The sequence below is a fragment of the Sebastes fasciatus genome, chromosome 13 (assembly GCF_043250625.1).
Source record: "Sebastes fasciatus isolate fSebFas1 chromosome 13, fSebFas1.pri, whole genome shotgun sequence".
In the NCBI taxonomy this organism is placed as follows: domain Eukaryota; kingdom Metazoa; phylum Chordata; class Actinopteri; order Perciformes; family Sebastidae; genus Sebastes; species Sebastes fasciatus.
In genome coordinates this window covers 5,182,365-5,206,352 of record NC_133807.1, presented here as the reverse complement: position 1 = coordinate 5,206,352, position 23,988 = coordinate 5,182,365, and the positions used below count along the sequence as shown (strand labels likewise).

The window sequence follows — 23,988 nt, the reverse complement described above, 5'->3', positions numbered from 1 at the left end:
AAAACTATTAAATTGTTTAGACATTTTAAATTTATTCCAATTGTTTAACAGACCCCGAATGTCTTTTCCTTTCCTTACATTGTATTTGTTGTATAATTAATAATTTATTTTTATACTGTAAAATGTTTTTTGCAGAATTGTTATGAAAAATCTGAACATGCAAATATATTGTATTGAACTTTTGAAATAAATAAACTAATGAATAAAATATATTTCTGTAGCCTGGGTGCTTCTATTTTCAGCTCAAGAGGATCACTGCCACCCAATGGCGGGCGGACGACCATCTCTTCCCTCGTGCATACGTGTATGTTCATGAGTGCACTTTTGTAGTTTCATTTGGGATCTATTTTAGCAGAGTAGCAGATTTAACAAGTCACAACATTATTTAGGCCTAACTGTGATAATACAAAGGCAGGACATTTGTAAGAGAAGAGCCTCTTGGGCTACTTATGTTGTCATCTTGTTGTTTTGGCTATTTTCTGTTCTTTCTTTTTTTCTTTTTTTAAAATGTATATATATATATATATATATGTTTTGGGACATTTTTACCTTTATTTGAGAGTGGACAGAAGAGAGGGGACAAACAGCCAGAATAGAGAGGCAAGGGGGAATAACATACAACCAAGTGTCCATGCTGCAATTGAACCATGGAACATTGCAATTACAATATACTAGGATAACGTTGTAATTTTGTTTTGAAAAGTGCTTTATGAGTAAAGTATCTCATTATTATTATTATTATTATAATTAATATTGTTATTATAATTATTAACATTTCCTGCAAATAGAGATATCTGCTCTCATTTTATCAATGTGTTTCTATTTAGATATTCAGTGCTTTGTATTGGACATCCATCATTAAAATATAGCATACAGAATTAAATGGTAATTGTCCTCCTCAGTAACGCCATGAAAATCATGTTTCACCATAATAAGATTACACAAAAAAAACATACAATTTTTCCAGTTTGATTTGACTTTTATTGAAGCGTACAGAACACACGTCAGTTACAGTAAACCTGGGAAAACCCCCACAAATAAACATTTAGTACCCAAGTGAATTTCAATGGTGATATCAAATAATGATATGCGAAGATATGTTCTCTACCCAAGTACCCAGTGCAAGAAATTAAAGCTCTTCCTACCACATAAAATGTTGTGTAGTTGGCTGTAATAATAGTAATATCAATCAATATATATTTATGCCAGTACCACAAAACTGAATATGCATAAGCAAATAAATACATAGTGCATTTAGGAATCATGGATAAAGTAATGCCAAGTCACCATATTATTAAAGTCAGAATGGAGGTACAATAAAACACAAGGAGATTGTTAAACAGAAGAAATGAGACAGAGGAAATCTTGTAGAAACAAACCAAAAACGCTCTTTTTTAGCATGTTTGCATTCACTTCTGGCCCGACACCATCACACCAAACTCCTGGATGGAAATTTCTTTGTTTATGTACTGCTGAAGCTGGCGATTTGTGATGTGCCCGAGACGCAACGCATCGTCGATGGAGAACTTTTTGCCCGATTTTCTGTCGTGAAGAACCGAGGATTCTCCTTTGGGGCCCTTCACCGTGATCTCCTCCCAGTCGCACTCCTGGCTCTGCAGGTTGACGAACATCTTCCAGTCAATCAGCCCCAGTTTGTAGGCCTCCTCTGGTCGCATCTCTTTGCCTGAGTCTGGGTCGATGACCACGATAGACCTACGGAGATGGCTCTCCCTCTGTTCCTTCTTCATTCTCACTGCCACCAGGTTCTTTTGAAGCCTCTCGACCTCCTCATCCTTCTGGAGGGTTATGCTTCTGAGCTCTGCTAGTTCCCTCTGCAGTGAATCAAGCCTCAACTCCAGGTTCTTTCCATCCTCCCTCGGTGCGGACTCAGTGATAAGCCGAGTCTCTTTGCTGGTGATCTCGATTTCGGACCGAAGCTTGCGGATCTCGTTCTGCAGCCTTTGGTTTTCTTGCTGCAGGCGACCACTTTCATCACGGATGTAGCTCAGTTCTTTAGAAGATTTGGTGTTTGTGAACTCCATATCAGAGAACCTGGAAGTGAGGTTGCCCAACTCCTGGTCAAGTTCTCTCCTTCTTCTTTTCTCCTCATCCAGAGTCCTCCTTAGGTTCTCAATCTCAATCTCAGCCTCTGGGTCCCTTTCAACTTGGACCTTCTCAGTGCGGACGACTCTTTCCTTCACATCGATCTTCTCCAGGGTGATCTGCTGCTGGATGAGGATGTTCAACTCTTTCTCGAGCAGAGTGCGTTTGTGCTTCTCTTCATCAAGCTGTAGTCTGAGCATGGAGTGTTCCTTCTCCTGTTGGGGATCCTGTTGCAGGACGACCTTCTGTTTGACAGTCACCTTCTCACGGTTCTCTTTGTCACGGATCTCCAGCTCATGAAGTCTGATCCGGAGCCTTTGGATCTCCAATTCTGCATCGCGCCTTGCCCTGCGCTCACGCTCCAGTTCTTCCAGTTGCAGATCCAGGTCAGCCTTTTGTCTCTGCAGTTGGTAGAGCTCCGTCTTCAGGCTCTCCTTCTGTTTCTGCTCATTGCTGATGTTTAATGTGAAGGTGTCACACTCTGATCTGAGGAGCGGGTCTTCTTCCATCTTGACCACTTCTTGCTGAACAAACTTCTCGCGGACCTGAGACAGATCCATTTTCCTCAGTCTAATCTTCTCTTCTTGTCCTGAACGATCTCTCTCAAGTTCGAGGCGTTTCTTCTGTTCATCGGCCAGTTTCCTTTTGAGAATCTCAATTTCCTCCTTAGTCTTGGGGTCTTCTCTGTACTGCAGCACTTCATTGACCACCTCTTTAGTCTGCACTTGGGGTTTGGTGTCCTTCCATCTTTGAATATCATCACGAAGTTGGCGGCTTTCCATCTCCGATTTCTCAATCTGGTGGGTTTTATCTACGATTTCATTGCGAAGTCTCTCCAGTTCTCTTTCGGTCTGCGGATCTGTCTTGTATTTGATGACTTCTTTGATTATCTCTTTGACCTCCACTTGAGGTCCTCTGTTCCTCAGCATGGTATGCTCCTCCGAAAGGGATCTAAGCTGGAGTTCTGCATCTTTATAGCGCCTCTGTTGCTCTACAAGCTCAAGCCGCAGGTTGGCCACCTCATTCTCAGCCTTGGGGTCAGGGCGGACGATCTCTCGCACCTTCTCCTGAATAACCACCCTGGACTTCTCCTCCTCTAGGCTGGTAATTTTCCGCTGGAGGTCAGTCCTTTCTCGCTGTGATGATCTTCGTCTGGTCTTCTCGTCTTCATACTGCCTTCTGAGGTTCTCTACCTCCCTTTCAAAGACAACATCTTTCTCTACTTTCAGCACCTCTTTGATGGAAATCTTCTCCTCTGCCATTGATTTCTCCTTCTCCAGCCTTCGTAGCCTATCTTGAAGAAATTGCAGTTCATCCTCCAGCTGCGTCCTGCCATCCATTTCCTTCTGCTTCCTGTCAAGGAGCACCCGGTACTCTGTTTCAAGTTGGGGATCATTCTGGACTTTGATCACCTCCTCTTCAGTGATCACCTCCTGTTCCCTGTTCTTCTCCTCAGCCAGGATGGTCACTTGCTTTTGTATCGAAATCAGCTCGTTGTCTTTCATCAACTTCTGCCTTCTGAGTTCATCCAGTTCCTCCCGAAGCTTACGCATCTCCTCCTCCTGGCCACGATCTCTCTCTATACGCAGGACCTCCTTGACCGTGTATTGCTGTGCCCCTTCTTTGACCTCTGTCTCAAGGCCGCGCAGCTTCAACTTTAGTACCTCAAGGTCGTTCACCAGGACATGGGTGGTGCGGCGCTCCTCTGAGAGTTTCTGCTGGACCTTATGGACTTCCTCATCCAGCTGTGGATCAGGAACCTTTTTGATCAGTTCCTTCTTGACAATTGTGTCCTGGGGCTTCTGTCCTTCAAGGACATAGATGTCAGTCTGGATAGTCTCAATTTCTTTCTCTAGCTGCTCCCTCCTGTGGACCTCATCTTCCAGCTGCTTCCTGATTCTCCAGGGTTCTTCTCCTGGGGCAGCATTGACTGACTGAACATTTGTAGACTGGATCATAGGGATCTCAGGTTGCTACAGAGGGAAAATAATCATTATTGTTATTTTCAATGTTATTCTTATTCTTATTGATATCATCATCATCATCATCATCATCATCATCATCATCATCATCATCATCATCATGTGAAAATGTTTCACCTGGTTGAGAAGACCTTGGGTGAACTCCAGATTCTGAAGCTTTTGCTTGTTCACAGCATTCACCTCAGTAAACTTAGCCTCAATAGCAGATTCCTGTAAACATTGAAAAGACATGTTAAGCACATACAGTAAATCCTTCAATGGTTCACAACCTTTTTGGCTCAAGACCCTTTAAATTCAACATGTAACTTTTCAATTGAGTAGTCTAAAGAAACACAAAGAAGGGAAAACTATCCGGTAATTCATAGAAAAGAAGGAAAGATTAAAGAAAAGACTGAACAATTAAACAGAATTTCTGTAGCAGAATACATTAATTTTGCTATTTTCCAACTTGTCCCTGTTAATCCCCCCCTGTGAACCTGTGTTATTATGCCACCCACAGACTGGAAACCACTGAGTTATTACCTTGGTTACTACATCCAGTTTAATTATATGAAAAATAGTGGTTGAGGAAAATATGGATAATATTCCTAGTAGTGGCTCGGCCTTTGAGTGAACATGAATATCTCTGTTCTTAGTACTGTATACTTGTTTTTTTGGCTTTGTGTGGCTTTCACAGATTACGGAGCAAGTGGGAGAGCGCCTGTTGCCTATTAATATAAAACTGCAGATAAAAAGCAATGGCGTCCACAGAGGAGGTGACACGAAAACCCACTGAACACTCAGACTTGAATAAACCTGGCAGTTTATATTTACTTTAGCCAAGAACATTCAGGGTCAAAACTTGTTTCAGACTAATAAAAAGCGCCCCCTACAGCCACTAATTGATTTGCGACCAGAGTGGATAACTTATGTCTAACATATTTTTTTTTTTTAAAAAGGCAGATATGTACAAAGCTACCTCAAAAAAGTTTATCCACTGGTTAACAGACGTCTCTTTCCCAATGTAATTCTATGGGAAAAAGTCTGTTTGGGCCCAATGGCACCACGTGACGGACACGGAAGTTGTAATTCCACCGTTTGCCACTCGGTAAAATTAGCTTCAAAGCCCTCTCACAAGCCCCAGCATTATGGAAGTGCAATACTAAATTTACTAAAAGTTTGCTGTGTACTTTAACACACTTGTTCATTTCACTACAGACACGTACACAAGGTGTTCTGCATGAACTGACAGTGACATCTCATGAAAGCTTATAGCTGTTGTGCCTCACCTCTGCCTTGACTGTCAGTGCAGGTGATTCCATTCTGCTCCTCTTGTACGTCTGAGGTACAAGTCCATCCTCGAGGTCGAGGATCGACCTAAACTTCTCAGTTTCATTCTCGTAGTCCTACAAAAGAAGAATCAGTAAACCGTTAATCAAACCTTCATCTTATTGTATTTCTGCAAGTTAAAGGTAGCAATGTGGTGCTAAAAAAAAGAATCATCGTGGAATATCTTACTTTGACAGCTGTTTGGTAAAGCTGGGCATTTTTGGACACGTTGTTCAAGTCAGACTCCTTTCTTGCGAGATCAGAGAGCAAGTTCTGTCAAAAACAGAGAGGTTGTTAGAAGTGTTTTTCCACAGCACCACTGACAGAATATTTCTCTACGAGTATGAATGGCCATGTTGCTCATCACTCTCACCCTTTGATTCTTCAGCTTGGTCTCCACTTGTCTAGTGTCATCAGTTCCAGTGGGCTCGTAGTTCGGGACACGAGCCAACCAGTTGTTCAGATTGTCGTAATCGTTGCGGTAATTGTTGTACGACATCTTGGCTCTCTGCAAGCTTTGAGACCTGCAACACACAGCAAAAGAGATCAGATCTTATGTACAGGTCTATATGATATGTGTTTTTGTAATGTGATGCTCTGTATTTCTTCCAATAATATTGACGCCGCACAGATCTCCCTTTTTTTCCCGACCCTCTCACCTGGTGTCGATCTGCCTGTTGAGGTTGTTGAAGCGCTTGTTGAGCTTCTGGACGTCCGCCTCTTGCCTGTCGATGTCGGAGCAGTGCTCTCCGCACTTGGTGGCCAAGTTGTCACAGCTGCTTTTGGCCAAACGCAGGTTCTGCTCCGTCTCAGCGATATCTGACCTCTTGGACCTCAGGTCTGATCCGATATCCTACAAGAGTAGCAAGGCAGACTAACTTAATATACACAGCATTGTATTCTTCAGGAAAGAATAATACTGACAAGTCAATGATAGAAATGAGACAGTGAGTGGAGGCTTTTTTTCTTTTAGAGATTATTATCCAGCACTTGCTAAATTTTTGATAATTCCACTAATGTCATGCTGTATATTTGGTGATAAAGGCACCATCTTTTTACTTGTATACATAAGGGACATGGCTGGATGAAACTGTTAGGGGACCCTGGGGAGGACACTATTGACTTCACATCCGTTGCCTGGGCCCAGGTTTTCTATGTGTCAGTGAATGTGTGGCGATTTTTTTTAAGCACAGCTTTATTAAGGAATACACAGCACAATATAAACTAAAATAACTAAGTTCTACTTTTTTAAGAGGATTTTTTGGCACTTATACCTTTATTTGCATTGGCTCAATAGGACTGATCATGATGCCCAATGATAAAGTTCTTCATTTTGGGGAAATATGATCTCAAAGCAGAAAACGTGTTTGCGTTACCTTTGTAAATCTTGGGAGTAAATGTTCAGAGTCATGCAGTTAACTGAAAATAATACAACCCCTCCAGTGTTTACTCTGTCCATGGTTTAAGTAATTACCAGTCTAGTTGTAAATCTGCTTTACTAGGATATTGTTATAATTTCCTTATTAATTAGGGACTAATCATTTAATGAAATGTGTAATCTCTATATTTCTGGTATGTTTTTAGTCAAAGTTACCCTGTTTTCTTGTAAACAGGTCAAATTGACCCTAAAATGCATTTAACGCCATGTTGAAATATCTTCCACATACAACATTTCTTCCTTCCTTGCCTTATGTTGGCACATTGCTAAATTTCTTGGCATGTTACTGCCAACAAATGTTGTTCAGTGTAACAGCACAAAACCATCTGCAGTAACGTGTATTTGGGCGCCTTTGTGTGCCTGCATGTGCACATGCACAAGATAGAAAATGGGGACCTGCTGATCAATACGTTGCTCTATAGCATCTTCTACGTTCCATTTACCAGTACGCCCCTTTTTTTCAGTCAGAGTGGGATATCATTGTAATGTGCGCCAGAGAATAAAAGAGCCAGCTTACTCCAAGTTCCCGCTGTGTTTTCTCCAGTGAGGAGATGTCAGCTGGAGCAACCTCCTCCCTGGCCAGCTTGTTCTCGTAGGTGGACAGTAAAGTCTTTCCATTTTGAAGGGAAGTCTCCAGCTGGTTGGAATTCTTCAGTCTGAAAGGTAAGCACAGTTATTAGGTAGTATAAAGGCACATAATTCAACAAATATTTAATATTTCTTTTCCATTTTTGTTTTTCAAATGGAAACGCCCACTCAGCCGTTAGGTTATCAAAGGAAGCTAGTCAATAAGGTTATGAATTATGTGAAGGCTAGTTTACTAGCTATGTGAAAATGAGTTGTGCTAATTTTGGACGGAACTTAAAGGGTTAGTTAGGATTTTTTGAAGTGGGGTTGTATGTATACTCTGCTAGGTAAAATGACAGTTTTTGTAAATGGAGTCTGGCGGCTTTGAAGAGAGCGCTAAGACGGCTTCAGTTCCCGTCTGAAAGAGCTGTCGGACGGCGATGTAAAGCGGCTGTGGCCGGGAGCAGCAGAAAAATGGATTTTAGCCAGATCAATCGATTCGTTTGTTTGCGTTATTGTGTGACTTTCTGATCCGAACCAACGCGGCGTCCACAGCAGTGCATTGCACCAGCCCTTTAAGGAATACTTCTCTCATAACAATCACAACTACCACAGAAGAAGAGACACTGAGATGCATATCAAGCTACATACTTCTCCTGAGAGCACTGAAGAAGCTCCTCGATCTTGGCGTACTTCTTGTTGGCTTCATCCACCTTGCTGTACAGTTGAGGGGCGCTGGCACTAGTTGGATTTGAGGCCAAGAAGCTCTTTGATTCCTGCACCTTAGTGGACTTCTCTGGTTCAATCCTACTGACAGCAGCGGCAATGTCCTGAGGTGGGGAAATGTCTGGGTTAGTGAGTTGTAAAATGCACGAACACTCTCTCTAAGCTTTTGGAGCTAAATCGAGAGATGTAGGCGTTTGTGCGAGACAGCACAACAGAATGAAGTGGAAGTCATTACCTTCATATCCTGCAGGCGGTCAGCGCTGTCCTGCAGTGGCCTGTTCTGCTCCAGTGGCGGGCGCACTCGAGCATAAATGCCCTTCTCCTGTTTGTCCAGGTCACTGACGACCTTGTCCAGGCCGGCCATCAGCTGACGGCACTGCTGCTCCTGCTTGTCTGAGGTCACACGCAATCACACACACAACATGAACATGATGAGGTTCACTACTTCTAGACAGATCAGGTAACACTTGACCCAGCTTGAGGACCTTATGTCAACGCATTGTGTGCTTCAGTAGGGCATATTAAATCAAATAGTCAAATTAGAGCAACAAATAAATCAAGTTGCTCGAATGTTAACACACAACATGTTTTCAAAAAGCTGCAATACAGCAGAGTCGGACGTGTTCTGTACCTGGAGCTGTTGCAGCTCCGCTCTCCTTCTTCAGGTCCTCGAAGCGTTTCTGCAGAGTTGCGTTGCTGCTTGTCATCTTCTGCTTGATACCTTTTTGCTGGCTGGCCAGGCTGCAAGCACAAAAACCTGTTAGAGCTGCTCTGGAGTAAAATATAATGGTGTTTGTCATCCTAGTGAATATTGTTCTTGTACGTGTTCATTCATACACACTCACTTGTCAGAGACCGCCACGGCCTCGGGGGCGGTGGGGGGGATCATGAAGCAGACGGCCGGGGCAGTGAACTGACGTCCAGCTGCATCCTTCACGTCCCATTTGGCCCCGTTGTTCCGGAGCAGAGTGTACCTCTCCCCACGCAAAATCTGCCCCTGTACACATCCAACAGCTTTCATCAGAACAAGGTTGACAGACTCATTATTGAATTGTAATATGAATAATTGTTAATTAATTTAAAGAGGAATTTAAATTTGACTTATCTGAAATCCCATACCATTTTAAAATTCCCTTATAAATAATTTAAATGGAAATTAAACACAAATATTTTAAGAAACTATTAAAACCTTTCTATTTAATTAAAGATTTTTTAAGTTTAAATTTTTTTTAAAAGAAAAAAAACATATATATACATATATAAACTTTAATTAATTGATTAATTATTATTAATTATTGCTGTGGCACACTCCAGGCTCCATACAGCAGAGGGTGGTAATGCTGCAATAAACTGTCATCATGCCAAAAGTAAAAAGATGGCTCTCCATACAATCAACGTCCTTCCTTACAACTGATGTTTTGATTCCGCGCCTCTCTAAGCAGACAAAGCCTTCCAAACCTGACAAAACAGATTTGTGTCCTACACTCAGGACATGGCAGAAAATGTCCCCCCAAAAAAGGGGTTGCTGGGTTCTTGGACACAGATGTATACATCTGCTAGTGACTATAACCTCATGCATTTTGTACTGCACATGATGGCCAATAATGAAAACCCGAAATCAGTGAGTTCAAGAGACAAGCTGCACACGACGAGCTTTGGCTCCACCTAAGCTGAAGAGCTCCTATAGGCTCTAGTCGAATGTGCAGACTTCTTCAAATCCCCTGTGTTGTGATCCTCGGGGGTTTTAAATAAGATACTCAGAGACTCAGCCTGGGGCTCCCTTCTGAAGGGATTTGAATACATTACACCACAAAACCAACAAGTTACAGGCCTAGTATTTAGAAAAAGCGAAGGGAAGGGAGAGTGCTTAGTCATGCACTCGCTATAGCAAGAGAACATCCTGGGATTAGAGAGAGAAAAAAGGACATCAAATAAAGATAAGATGAACTGTTTTGAGTTGAAATGGGGTCACTGCAGCACAGAAAGGCAATTAGATGATAAAGATGAAGGAAATAAAGGAAGTTAGGAGATAGCTTCCAAAGGTGAAATCAGAAAAAAGGAATACATTCCTGTACTAAAATGGATGAACAATAGAAAAATCTCTTCTTCTCTGCCCTCTAAGCTAAACTGTGCATCACAGCCAACATGTGTTTAGTAGTGGGACAGACGGTCTGGTTTCTCTGCTGAGTCGCAGACGGTTAAAACTCTCTGTGATGATCACTGATAACCTTTTAATACAGTCCAACTCACAATTCACATTAAAACTAAACTGTTTTCATTTGCTTTCAATAACTAATCCTTGTAATAACTAATCCGAGTAATAGCAGCCACACTCTAAAATGATTAGCGTTAGCTTTCGGCAACACACCACATACCTCATCGGTGTCAAACTCGCACAGAGCCTCAACGGGCAGCAGCTTCTGGGGGGTTTCCCGACGATACTGCAGAGGCAAGACCTGCAGGCTGCGCTTCTGAAGAGCCTTGACGCGTTCATCAAAGTGGTCCATGGCCTTGGATTGGTCCTACACATACACACACATACATACATTACATACAGGCATGCATATTTTGCAGCAGCGTTGTGAAGGAGTCAGTGGTACTGTCTGTCTGTCTGTTGTAAAAGAAGTACTCACATCCAGCTCCCTGATCAGGCCCTCCATCTGATACACATCTTTGAACTCTGGGTTGTACTTCTGGTTGAGATCGGTTTCCATCCGCTTCAGCAGGTCCTGAGTGTCACGCGCTTCCTTGTGGTACTGAACACACACACACACACACACACACTGATGAGCTTTACCTGTTTAAATGGGTGAAATGTATACACTCCTGTGAGTGCGTATCTGTGCCCTGTGACTGACCTTGTGGTACTCATCCATGTGTTTGAGGTGGTTTTCCTCACAGATGAGCAGGTTCAGGTACTCCTTCCAGTCAGCGTGGACTGCCTCCATATGAGCCTGAGAAACAACAGTGTGTGTGTGTGAGCACTGGATCGGTAAAAATATATTCAAAGCACATTTTAAACAACTTCACCAAAGCAAAAGAAAGAGTTAGTTACACATTTGTGGTGTGAGAATTCATATTTATTTTTGCTTTACATGGACTTTAAGTACTTAAATTGCTTGCTGTGTTATAGCCGCGACTGAAACTCCAACTGCCAACCGTGTTGGTGACGTAGACTGTATATAAGAAGTGGACGTAGTCACCGTGACGTCACCCATTGGTTTGTGGACTGCCATTTTGAAGCTTTAAGCTCGGCATTTTGGCCTTCCCCATCATGGTTTTTAGCAACCAGAAGTGACACAAGAGGGTGGAGCTAAGTACAGCCAAGTGCTGAATAAGACATTTTTAAGTGACCAAAAAGGTTAAAATTAACTTTCATGAAGTGAAAACACACTGTGAAAGGGTTAAAGTTCTAAGATGAAAACACGGACAACTCCCAGACCGGTCAACGCCGTGGTAGCGACCTGTCAATCACAAGGTAGCCACGACCCTAAAGCATCCCCTGCTTTATGGTCTATCTGACTCTAAATGGGACCATAGTTTACTAAATGAACATCATGCTGTATTGAAGAAGACTTGAAACTAGCGATTGAGACCATAAACTCATGTTTACAATGTTTACTGAGGTAATAAATCAAGAGAGAAGTAGGCTCATTTTCTCATAGACTTCTATACAATCAGACTTCTTTTTTGCAACCAGAGGAGTCGCCCCCTGCTGGATATTAGAAAGAATGTAAGTTTAAGGCACTTCAGCGTTGGCTAGACTTTTCAGACCCCGGAGTTGCCCGCTGGTTGGTGAGCGGCCAAACCACAATAACTAACTTCTTGATGTTTTCAGAACACTGGGTCTGTATTAAGGTAGTCTTTTAGCCTTTTTCAAATGTCATCAGCATAGCAGTGAGAGAAAATGTTGTCTTTATGAAGGATTCGTCCAAGAGGAAGCATGTACGGGGAGAAAAGAATAGTTTCTAGAATGAATCCTTGGGGGGTCAATAGGGTTCTGGTGCCCAGGTACACATGCGGCAAGGAGAAAGGGTAAAAGAATAGAGCAGATGGATGAGACTGTACCTCAATAACATTCTTCCCTGGATGGTCAGAAGCAGTCAGCTTCTCTCCATCGTCATTCAGTTTGGTGATGGTGGCCTCCTTGGACTCCAGACATTTACTAATGAAGTTCTGTTAGGGCGAGACAAATGTGCTGAGTCTTTTATCACTCATTTTATATATACAGCGTGCAGCTTGTTCTTAATACGTGGTGTGTGTCCATCCCTCAGCTATACCTCATACTGCCTCTGGCGAGCGGGGTAGTCCAGGTTGGTGTCGCTCCAGTCGTAGTTGATCCTCTCCTCGGCCTGCTGGTCCATCCAGTACAGCTCATTGGTGCAGCGCTGCATGTAGTCCCGCAGGGACAGCAGGTTGCGCTGTCGAGCGCTGGAAGTGGCCTAACCAAGGGAAGGAAAGACTTTTAGAGCTACGACCACATTTTTCAAACATGATGACTTGGATTCCCTGGAAGCTATAGTGCTAAGCTAACAAAATTAATTTGAGGATATTTCTATATAAATATTTAACAGCATAGGTTTCATCTTCTCAAAAGGCTCCGTGATTTCTTAAAACAGCTGTTCCCTGTGGTTTTTAGCAAACGTTACTCGAATTGTGAGGAAATGGTGCATTAAGTTGGGGACTATTTTCAGCGGCGGATTAATCCACATCTGTTGCTCTAGTGAGTGTTTGTAGCTGCAGGATGGTGTATGTGGGACTGAGTCAAAATCAACTAGAGTGTGTGTGTTGATGGTAATGAAGGAACTCATATGAGACTTTGGATACACAATACTTGTACGTAGAATACATTCATTGGGCCTTTAGTGTTTTGAACAAATGTAAAGCAGTTTTTTTTCAAATGTAAAAACTTTTGACACTGGTAGTACTCATTATGATACGGTAAACTTGCAGTGAAGCGTTCTGTTTGCAGACAGTACTGATGGTGATGAGAGCTGGAATCTTTATTAGGACTGTCAATCAATTAAAATATTTAAAAAACCCTCACAGGTACTGCATTGAGCATAAAACAATAGGCTCAAATCATAACATGGCAAACTGCAGCCCAACAGGCAACAACAGCTGTCAGTGTGTCAGTGTGCTAACTTGATTATGACTTGCCCCAAACTGCATGTGATTATCATAAAGTGGGCATGTCTGTAAAGGGGAGACTCGTGGGTACCCATAGACCCCATTTACATTCACATATCTGGAGGTCAGAGGTCAAGGGACCCCTTTGAAAATGGCCACGACAGTTTTGAGCGTTATTTAACCTCATTTGCGACAATCTAGTATGACACAGCGCGTTATTATTATAACATTAACTTTAACAGCCCTAGTCTTTATACAAGCAGCCTACAGTCACAAGTTATGCTGATCAGAGCACACAGCCGTGGGCTTAGAGAGTGAAGGTGTGGGTAAGGTAGTAAATTACCAGTAGTTTGGTGTACTTCGTCTGGAGGCTATTGACGTATTCCTGAAGAAACAGAGAAAACAGGGAGAGTGAGAACAAGACGAACAAGATGAGGGTCATGTGAGTAATTTACAAATAGAGAACTTTTGCATATTGCACACCACTGTTATAAATATGGATTATGTTAAGTACAATTGTGCAAGATTTTAAACATAAGCAATTGTGCAATTTATTTTCAATACAAACAATATATTTTTTTACCAACCAAGGTAAACGGATCAGTGTTTGGTTGTTTAGTCATGTGTGGCTAATGCTATTTAGTAAGCATTACAGCATTTTGTAATTTTTTTCTGACTCTAATAAATAATGGAAAGATATAATATCCCATCCAGCTGATATTTTTTTTTTTAAATTAGCCAACACAGTTACGTGATTATTACTACTCAGGAAACTCAAACCAGTTTAGGTCACTATGAGTAAATAACTCCTGACGTCATTCAGTTCTTTTCTGGCTCTCTGGTTGTACCTTGTCTCCGCTGGTGGCGATGTGAGGAGCCAGAGCCTCCACCTCGCTGTGGGAGATGTTGTGTTCCTCCACCTCGTTCTCCACAGATGGCAGGTCCTGGCCAAAGCCCTTGTTGTTCAGGTTGTCCTAGGCAGGGAGACAAAACGACACACTTCAGTCCACTCCACTAAATTAAATTAGCCTATAATGCTGTTGAAACGATCAAGTGGTATACTGGACGTACAAAGGCAGTCCGTGTTGGCAATGGGATTCATCAATATAAGAACACAGGTACGAACAATTGCGCGGTTTAAGAAGATGAAGTCATGAATCTGACGTAGACCTTTCTCGAGAGGAAATTTAAGAACAAACATGAGAAGATATTGGTGAATGAGGCCCACTGTTTATTTCCTGCTTTCTTGTTTTCCTATCACCCCCTATTTCTTCAGATTGATCCAGTTGTTTACTTCTTGTAACTTAGCTTCTGTTAATTCATTCTTTCATTTTTTTTTTTAGCTTCTTAAGGACAGCAGAACCAGCAGTAAGTATAAAAAGTATTTACTTTTAACGAATCCCGGTAAGCAAAGTAAGTGACAGTTACAGTTACCGTACATGAAACTGTATTATTATCTAATTTAGGAATCATTTCCTTATTACAATACATGTCTAACATCAGTTTGACATCTGGTTTCATGAATTGGCAGTGACTTTGGACCTGATCTGGTTTCTGTAAATGACTTTGGACCCAAGATGGTCTTAGCGTCTGTGGACGTATGAGAGAATGTGTGCATGGTCAGGTCCACAGTGGCACCTTGTGTGAGTGTGCAGGTCCAGTATGCTTCCTACCAGTTTCTCATCCATCATGTTTCCCCAGTTGATGCTGGGCTTCCCCTCAGTGCGGGTCAGGTGGTAGATACGGTCCGTGTCCTCTTTCAGCTTCATCACTTTCTCACGCAGCTGCCTCATGCTGAACACACACACACACACACACAAGATAACACAATGTATTATTTTTTGGTTCATTAAATTTAGCATGACAAGATAACAGAGCTTCTATGTGTAAAAATTATTTCTTTCTGAACTTGTATTCTGACTAAAAGAACCATGAGCTCTTCTAACAGTCATATTATACCACAATGTAAATTCTTATATAAAAGCCGGCACACTTTCTCTTTCAACACAAATATTTATTCTTAATAACTATATTTAAATATATTTAAATTCTCAAATAGTGGTTTAATTACTTAGAGAGAAACAGACCTTTATTTCTCTTTCCCTCTGTTCCCCAGTTAATGCAAATGCAACATTTCCTCCATGTTTAAATCCAGTCTAATGTACATTTACATGTACAACGCAGTCATGTCAGGCATTCCAATTTGCCTTTTTCCCTGAATCATGTTAAACTACCAAGAATGAAACTCAACACTTCCTCCAGGATTTTCGAAATTAATGATTTGCATCCTTCCCTTTTAAAGCTTTTAATGTGAAAGAAAGTGTTTTTTTTGTTTTTTTTACCCAGCCTTTATTAACAACCAGCCTTTATTTGTTCGTGCCGGGCGCGTCTCGGCTATTATTTGAGATCTCTTATTTGAAAACCAGCTTTTATATGAGAATTCACAGTATTTCCAATCGCCTCTATTTTTCTGTTTTTGTTTTTTTTCCTTTTGCTGCTAAGCTATTGTCAATGAAACTTAACATTTCCTGAGGAATTTTCGCATTAATTCAAGTTTCATTGACGGTAGCTTAGCGATTGAAAAAATGGCAAAATAGAAGCATTTAGAAGTATTTAGCAAATGAAAACAGTATTTCTGTTTGAGAAGATGAACTGAGAGCAGCAGAGGCCTGGTTCTTCTGGATATCGTAGTTTAGATATATTCTAACTCACTCCTTTTCTATCATCTCAGCCTGCGGATGCTGGAGGCGCTTGGCGTTGACGGCGTCCTCATCCAGGCTGTTGAGCAGTTCCAGAGTGTTGAGGATTCTCTTGTTGGTGTCCTCCTGATAGAGGGGCTGCTTCCCCTCATTGATCTTACTCACATCCTGCAGAAAAACACAGTGGACGTAAGAAAGTCAATCAGACAAACAGTGCTGAGCCACTAATTGTTATATAGAAAAAGCATTTTTATTCATAAAGGTTGGAAAATCATCTGTGCATTTGTCAGAATGAACCGGTCTCTGAGGCCTTTGGGAGACGTTGTTATCAGACTGTACCTTGTTGAGGTTCTGCTCGATGTCATAGCTGTTCTTCTCCACTTTATCAGCATTCTTCTGCAGCTTGTCGATCAGAGCGCTCAGTTCTGTGGACGGAGTGCTGGAAGACAAACACAGAAGGTGAGTGGGGACACTGTCTGTTATATCCTCCACTGTTTCCCACCTTATTTATCATCACAGACAACCACCGTATTTAATGAGTAATGATGTGAACATCTGAGCAGCAAACATGTCAATCAAAATGGCATGTGTTAACACTGAATACCCATCAACTTTCCTTCCCTTACTGTACTCTACTGTGTTTCTTTTCCAGTGAAGCATTTCTGTGCGAGTGAAAATTGGTGGGTGAAGGTGAAAAAATGATTAGAGCACACCGGTGAGTGAGTCTGAACTCATAAACGGAGAGCCAGGTGTCTGTACTCTGCCAATGCTCTTTAGTGAGGGAAGACGCTCCACTCTGTATCTCCAACAGAGTGATGCATCGTCTCCCTAGCGGCTTGCGTCAATATCAGGACATGCATTCTCTCTCAGTTAAACTTTCATTCATATCATATTAATAAGTTAAAGGGGACATATCATGCTCATTTTCAGGTTCATTCGAGTCAATTTTGGGTTTCTCCAGAACATGCTTACATGCTTTTATGTTAAAAAACACATTATTTCTCTCCCCTCTGTCTGAAACACCTGTTTTAGCGCCTGTCACTTTAAGACCTCCTCTTGAAAAAGCCCAGTCTGCTCTGATTGGCTTGCAAGAAACATATGGTGCACCTTTGCAAAAGTAGTTCTCAAGCTGTGGGCGGTTATATTCTAAGGAGCAATGAAAGTGAAATAGGAAGGGGAGCCAAATCTGAATGGCTTGTTGAATCACATGTTTTCTGATCTAGGCAGCCCACAACAGACTGACGGGGTTGTCTGATTTCACAGTTTGTGGGTTGGTAGGAACTCCCAAATGTACTGTATATGTACAGGCACTGAAGAAGTGAGTTTTTCATGATATGTCCCCTTTAAGCTTATAATCCTAATATTTGTTTAACCAGGACCTTCAGATCAAGCAGCGTATGGAAAATAAGGTATCAGATGAAGTACGCTACAGCTGTTATTTCAATGTGTCAGATACATATTTAATCAACGTTTATGTAAATATAAGATATCAGATCAGACTGGGTATCAGCAGATATCCAATGTTAAAGGACTCTGATCAGGATTGGGGCCAAAAAAAAGAACTTGATCGGAACAGTATATTAATACACAGCTAAGTTGATGGCGATCTGGACGGTAAAAGATGTTGCATGGACAAACCAAACTGACATACTGTAACTCTTAGACCTTACTGCAGGTGGGCTAAAATGCGTTATGGTACGCGTCCACAGGGGCGTTTTTTTATCACGAGAGATCGCCTCGCTTCCCAGCATTGGACACTTGATGGGCTACCATTAGACACAAGGCACTCGGCTCCCGATTGGACGAACGCTTTCCCTCCAAAGGTTAGTTTAAAAGTTTCCAGAGGCCGCGAGTCGCATCGGACGGCCATGATTTGCATAACGTAGCCTAGACATCAACTTTACGCAAATAAGGAGCGGGCGACGCCATGCTCTGTCTCTTCAATCGCGCCGCCACGCTACCAGAATGCATTGCACGGCTGCTTACATAGACAATGAATGGGAAGCGTGGAAAGGACGGAGGCTGTGGACACGTACCATTACTGACCCGAGTCTGTCCCGGTCTACACTGTTGTGATCTACCTAAACAAGAACACCCCCGTATAGCTATGAGCTAGTTTTATAGCTTCTAATGAGCCATAATGTGACTGCTCCTATTCAACACTGTATCGCCTCTGGGATCTTCATACCAAGAAGATGACTCAGAGCTTTAGTCATAATAACACACACCAGTGCCAGAACTGGATCTGACGGACTGGATGAAAAAGAACATTATAATAGCCCATATAACATGGCATAACTGAAAACACAAGAACACAGTTCTCACAGTCACACAGCTGCCATACTGTCAGTTGACATCATTCCTTAAGGTAAAGGAAACTCGTCCAGCAGGTTTTTGCAGCAGATACGTCTAGTTCAGTCACTGTGACCATGATCACTCACTGTAATGTGTGTCAAGAGCTTGTGTGAAAAAGGCATGGTATCATTCATAGTGTTAATGTGGAGCACTGGAACCAGCCTTCCGTTACAGTAGATCACCTTCACTACTGTCTTTATGTATTCCTTTAAAGGTCCCGTATTGTAAAAAGTGAGATTTTCATGTCTTTTATATTGTAAAGCATGATATATAAATACTGTAAAAGTATCAAAAACACTCAATCCATGGAGAAACACACACAGCCCGTGTTCAGAAACTGTGCATTTGAAACAAGCCGTTAGGATTTCTGTCCATTTGTGATGTCACAAATCTACAATATTTAGACCATTTCACAGTTTTTAAACGTAAGCATACTTAATGTGTCCCAGTTTATTTCCTGTTGCAAGGGATGTGAATGACATCAGCTGACAGGATGTAAACATGGACCCAAACTGTTTCCTAGCAACGCAATTACGTTGCCATTCCATTGAAATGCACTAAAACGGAGCGTTTCAGACGGAGCGTGAATACAGGTATATTCAGACAGACAATACGAGAAAAATAACGTGTTTTTTGAACATTAAAGCATGTAAACATGTTCTAGTAGAAACACAAAATACAAGCATGAACCTGAAAATGAGCACGTTATATCCCCTTTAATTGCCAACGTCAAGAGCAGTTTTGCACTAGAACCTGGCTGCTATAAAAAACATGGCTGATGTCTATGTATTTATGTCGACTGATAAGTGACAAGCAAGTCAGAAATACCCAAAATGTGTTTTCAGTGTCTACATTTCACAGTTTGTCCACCAGAGAGCACTGACACGTTTATTTTTTGCTGTTGTGTGGAGGTGTGCAGAGTCAGTTTGTGTGTTTATTTGTGCTTCAGAACGTTAACCGCTGTCAAATATCTTGTGTAAGCGGGCTCTATTTGGCAGTAGCTGTTAAGGGAATGGATTGTTTCATATACACGTATCTACCCACATTAAATCATCACTAACCTTTCTATAACCTTTGTGCATTGCTTTTTGTTTATTTAAATAAATCCGTGGAGGAATTCCATTTAACAAATTACAGCGTCCCCCCCTTATGATATCTTCACATGCACATCCACACCCATTCACCATTTGTACACAAGTTGCATAGCATCTACCGAATGCACACTGGACACTGACTTTAATTTCAAAGCCCCTGCTGTCTTTGAAATTAAATATTCTCAGGACAAGTTTGAACTGAATGAAAAAAAGAACATGTTTGAACTGGTACTGTAGAGTCGAGGCCCATCCAAATGAAAACCACCCGGAGGGGGGTTTCTGTCTTGTTTTTTTAATGAATAAACTCGCCACTTTGTACAGAGCATGTGTAGGAAGAGATTCAGAACAGATGAAAACTAACCCTGCCTTGGTCTTTTTTATTATTTAACACTCCCACTGTGTTCAAAGACAATAGCCTTATATTACATAACTGGTATTTCTTGATTCCCAGAATACTGCTTTTAAATTATAATCCAAGTGTCTGAAAACAATGCTGCGATATACCTGCTCCACAATGTACTCTATGCTCCAAACATGTTGTCAAATAGTTTCCAGGGAGGCTCGCTGGCTCTAATTCAATGTTTTTGAGTGTGGTTATGTTGATTCTGGGAAGGAACTGGCATCGGAGCGTTGTAGCTTTGACAAACACAACTCAGATGTTTCCACGGGGAGAGGGTGAAATTAGAACCAGAGCACAAGCTCCAGCACTAAGTCACAGAGGGGTGTGGAGGCACCGCCGCTGCTGTCAGTGAGCGTCGCAGCAAAACACGAGTCCTGCTCTGTCCCAGCTGCCTGCTCTCCATCCATATGTCGCAAGTCTACTGTACATACATGGACGGAGTATGAGACAATGGGCCCCTGGGCCTCATACTGGGAATGTCTCACGTGTCTTTGAGGTTGTTTTACATCTGTTTGTGGTTGTTCTGTGTGTCTTTGTGGTAGTTTTATGTCTCTTTGTGCTTGTTTTACATTTCTTTATGGCCGTATTACATCTCTATGTGGCCCAGATTGGGCCCCTGAGCCTGTGTCCGGTAGGCCTGTTCCATCCATGTCTATAGAGGAAATATATTCCAAATTATAGTGCCTCCTTGCTGCCTGTTTTATACTTTCTCTTACCCAACTTTCTTTAAAGAGAAACCTTGTAACAGGCCTAAACTGGCACTTCACCTTATCATTGTTTGGGTGCAACGGTAGACACTAATCCTGCGGTTCGGAGGCTTTGGGAATCAAGCCATCTTTTGATCTCATGCTTCGACTTGAAACTGTCGTTGAGGTCTTGGCTCACACACTTAACAGGTTGACAGATACCTGTGAGATCACTGCTTTCATGGGCCAACTTAAAAGTGAATAAGACGAGCAGCAGGAAGAGAAATGAAGAGGGCGGAGCTGCATTATTAGGATTCCACCGTTGTCTGTTGGTGGTTAGCAGCAGGGTGCACAAGTTGTTCAGCGGTGATTACAAGACTGTCTTATCTGTACTATGGCATCCTCATTGTCTCATTGCCAAGGTTGGAAATTAACTTTTTTTGTCCACCAGCCATTCAATAGATCACCTGGTGGCTGGTGAGTGATGCGAATCTAGCAGCCGCTTGCATATTTTACCAACGTTTGGGTGGTGGCTTGTGCTAATTTCAAACCCTGCCGACCAATATGAGCACAAAAATGAAAATAAATCACTGGTTTGGTATGGACTTCTTCAATTTTGTGCCTTTTTTTGATTTCTTATATTTTTTCCCCAAATTTTCTATAGCATTTTTTTTCTTTTTTATATATGATGTCTCTTGACTTTTGCTCTGTATTTATTGTTATGCACCAAAAAACACCAAGACAAATTCCTTGCAAACCTGCTTGGCAATAAAACTGTTTCTAATTCCTTAAACAGGCGGAAGACAGAGCATTCTTTTCCTCTAGATGATGGGTGTGACAGTGGGAGGTGTAACACACCTTACACTGGAGAATTACTCCTTGAAAAACAGATTAGTTGATCTTTTGGTACTCTACACCATAGGGTGTTATTTTTGAGGCCCCTGAACCCCCCTAACAGCCTATACCTGCTGAGTGACAGGGAGCATTATGCTCTCTACTGTCTTTAAAGGCACTCCTCCTTCCAGAGTAAAGTGGGACATTTGGTTGGAATGAAATGAGCAGGATAGGGATAATGGTAATTCAATAAACCAATTTAAGCCTCAATACACACTTGTATCATTTCCAGGGTGGAAAACCAGACTGAACCAGTGAGATAGGGAATGGGGCTTGGTGGGAGAGGCTGCGAGCCATTCCTCACACATTGTCTTTCTAAAGGAGGACAACCCGAAGACTTATCAAACCAGTTACTACAACTTTACTGCACAGCCTATCAAGCAACCACACCCTCTCTTGAGTTAAAGCACACATTATGCAATCTAATCTACAACCTCTCTTTTTTGTTTTGTACTCAGAATACACACACAGAGACACCAGATCATTGGCATTAAAAGTTACATCCTAATAAATCACAATAATAAAAGTTGATTAAAACAATCTGAAGTCGTGCACCAGACAGGACAGTTTTACTTAAACAAACAGTCAAACCTTCAGCAGCAAGTTATAGTCCACGAAAGGCTATAAACGCCCCCACACGATCAATTCTCCTGTTGCATGTCCAGCATATGCACCATACTCCGTTAACATAACTACTTAATAACAATGACTACATCCGTACGCTAAATAAACCGCGCTTTATATCAAACTTGAGGTGTTTTGTGAATAAATACGATGTGGTGCTTAATTCGGCAGACTTAGTATACATTATCTTTACGTTTTATTTGTTTAATAGCTTACTTTTTACACTATTCTCTACACAAACTACGGTGTATTTTGGTGGCAAGGTCACTTTAAATAGGCGTTATTTTGTATGACGTTTGGCAGTAGAGGTAACGTTATACCTGCTGGAGCTAGTTAGCCGACTACACAGACCAGTTCCGGAGGATTCAAACACCGATAAATGAGGCTAGTTTTAAAAAGAAAGTACCCTTAGTAGACTAGACTACTTACCCTGATGTCGGCGTCGTTATAGAGGTGGTCTTGCTCTTCTTCTTGAACATGTTGACAGGTCACCTGTCAGCGGGCTTCCGACAGGTAAAACAATCCCAGTATAGGACAGGTGAGCCTCAGCTGTGTGTGTGTGAGTCCTCTGCTCGTTCAGCTGTGTGTGAGTGAGTTAGTATGTGAGTGTGTGAGTCCACACAGCCTTCTCAATGTCAGAGCTTCCACTCCCACAGATACTGCACCAGCCTTCACTTTTAGTTTACACACACACACACACACACACACACACACACACCCAGCCTGTCTTGTTGTAGCCTACCTGTCAGCCAGATGAGGACAGGTGGGGCCACAGAGCCAGGCCACGCCCTCCAGCTAGCCTCCCAGGTATTCACACACACACACACACACACACACACACACACACACACACATTACTTAATGCAAATATAGTCCACAGTGTTAAAATACACACTGCATCTGAGAACTATAACTACTCTACACAATAAGATGTCCTGAAAAAGAAAGAAAGAAAACAGTAACTGGTGTCACTAGGCCTATATTGCACAATATTGTGGCACAAAAACAAACAGAAGAAACACAAAACTATGTAAAACAGGGCGTGACAACACATGTTATGTGTTTAGGAAAAACATTGTGTCTGTTTGTGCAGTAATAAATGTGTATTATTGTCACAGTAACAGATGGAGTTATCACTACAGAGAGCACACAGTGAACGAGTAGGACATGGTGCCGTGTATCATTTAATAGACCACAGATCAACTATGAAATCCTTTGTAGCTGCTGCGGGGGTGTGTGTGTGTGGCCACACTGGCTGAACCAGTCAGACTCGACAGTGTCCTGCTCCTACTACGTGGATGTGTGTCTCAGTCAGTGAAGGTGTGTGTCAGTGATACTACTACTGTACGACTCTCCACAGGGTTTCCAGGTGAACTATTTCCTAACTGAACTAGAAAGTATAAGGAGACATCAAACTAGATTGACGTGACAACTCAGCTGCACTGTGACTTCACACTTAACCCGGACCAGTTTGGTGATTTTAGCTGGTTCCCTTTGCATCACAGCCAGTTCCACCACCACCAATCACTGTGTTCATACGCTCACACAGAAACTGCACAGCTTCATGTCTCTGAGATCAGGCTTCTAGAAGTGATTCACTTCATATTTAGGGCTGTCTAAGTTAATGCGATAATAACGTGTTAAAGCTGAAGTAGGCGAGATTGGAGCAAATATGATTAAAAAAAGTTATTTTTATAAACCGGTCGCTATACCGTGACAGCAGTACATGAAACAGGTAATCTGAAAAAAAAATCATGTCCCTCTGAGTCCTCCGTTGTCCTCCGGGGCTCCTAACGGCATCTGTAAGATTTCACATACCGGAGGAAAACAAGCAGTAAGAGCTGATCTGAGGTCTGCTGTCCAGCTGCCGTCTATGAGAGCCGGCTGTCAATCACTCGCAAACTCCGACCAAACGGTCAAACTAGGCAGCGCTGATCAAATATGAATCAAATGTTACGTTGTTGTTATGTTACGTTAATGCT

At 42.0% G+C, this 23,988-nt stretch overlaps 1 protein-coding gene across 1 annotated transcript; it reads right to left on the bottom strand.

The window, feature by feature from the left end:
• Window positions 1–958: 958 nt before the first annotated feature.
• Window positions 959–22,746, bottom strand: ppl (periplakin). The gene is made up of 22 exons (XM_074655054.1): window positions 22,436–22,746; window positions 16,293–16,392; window positions 15,967–16,121; window positions 14,928–15,048; window positions 14,103–14,228; window positions 13,598–13,639; window positions 12,405–12,566; window positions 12,193–12,300; window positions 10,983–11,078; window positions 10,758–10,880; window positions 10,500–10,646; window positions 8,970–9,121; window positions 8,756–8,865; window positions 8,360–8,517; window positions 8,050–8,228; window positions 7,349–7,487; window positions 6,053–6,246; window positions 5,767–5,917; window positions 5,583–5,666; window positions 5,354–5,470; window positions 4,203–4,295; window positions 959–4,076 (listed from the first exon to the last, which is right to left on the bottom strand). The coding sequence occupies exons 1-22, from the start codon at window positions 22,483–22,485 to the stop codon at window positions 1,410–1,412; spliced, it is 5,274 nt and encodes a 1,757-aa protein (XP_074511155.1). The 5' UTR covers window positions 22,486–22,746; the 3' UTR covers window positions 959–1,409.
• Window positions 22,747–23,988: the final 1,242 nt, after the last annotated feature.

Bases quoted from the DNA above. Each gene is read 5' to 3' on its own strand.
- ppl (XM_074655054.1), bottom strand. From the start codon at position 22,485: ATGTTCAAGAAGAAGAGCAAGACCACCTCTATAACGACGCCGACATCA. The intron at 8,229-8,359 runs GTAATGACTTCC...TCCCCACCTCAG, and splicing joins ACCGCCTGCAGGATATGAAG to GACATTGCCGCTGCTGTCAG. The intron at 6,247-7,348 runs GTAAGCTGGCTC...CTACTCTTGTAG, and splicing joins AAACACAGCGGGAACTTGGA to GATATCGGATCAGACCTGAG.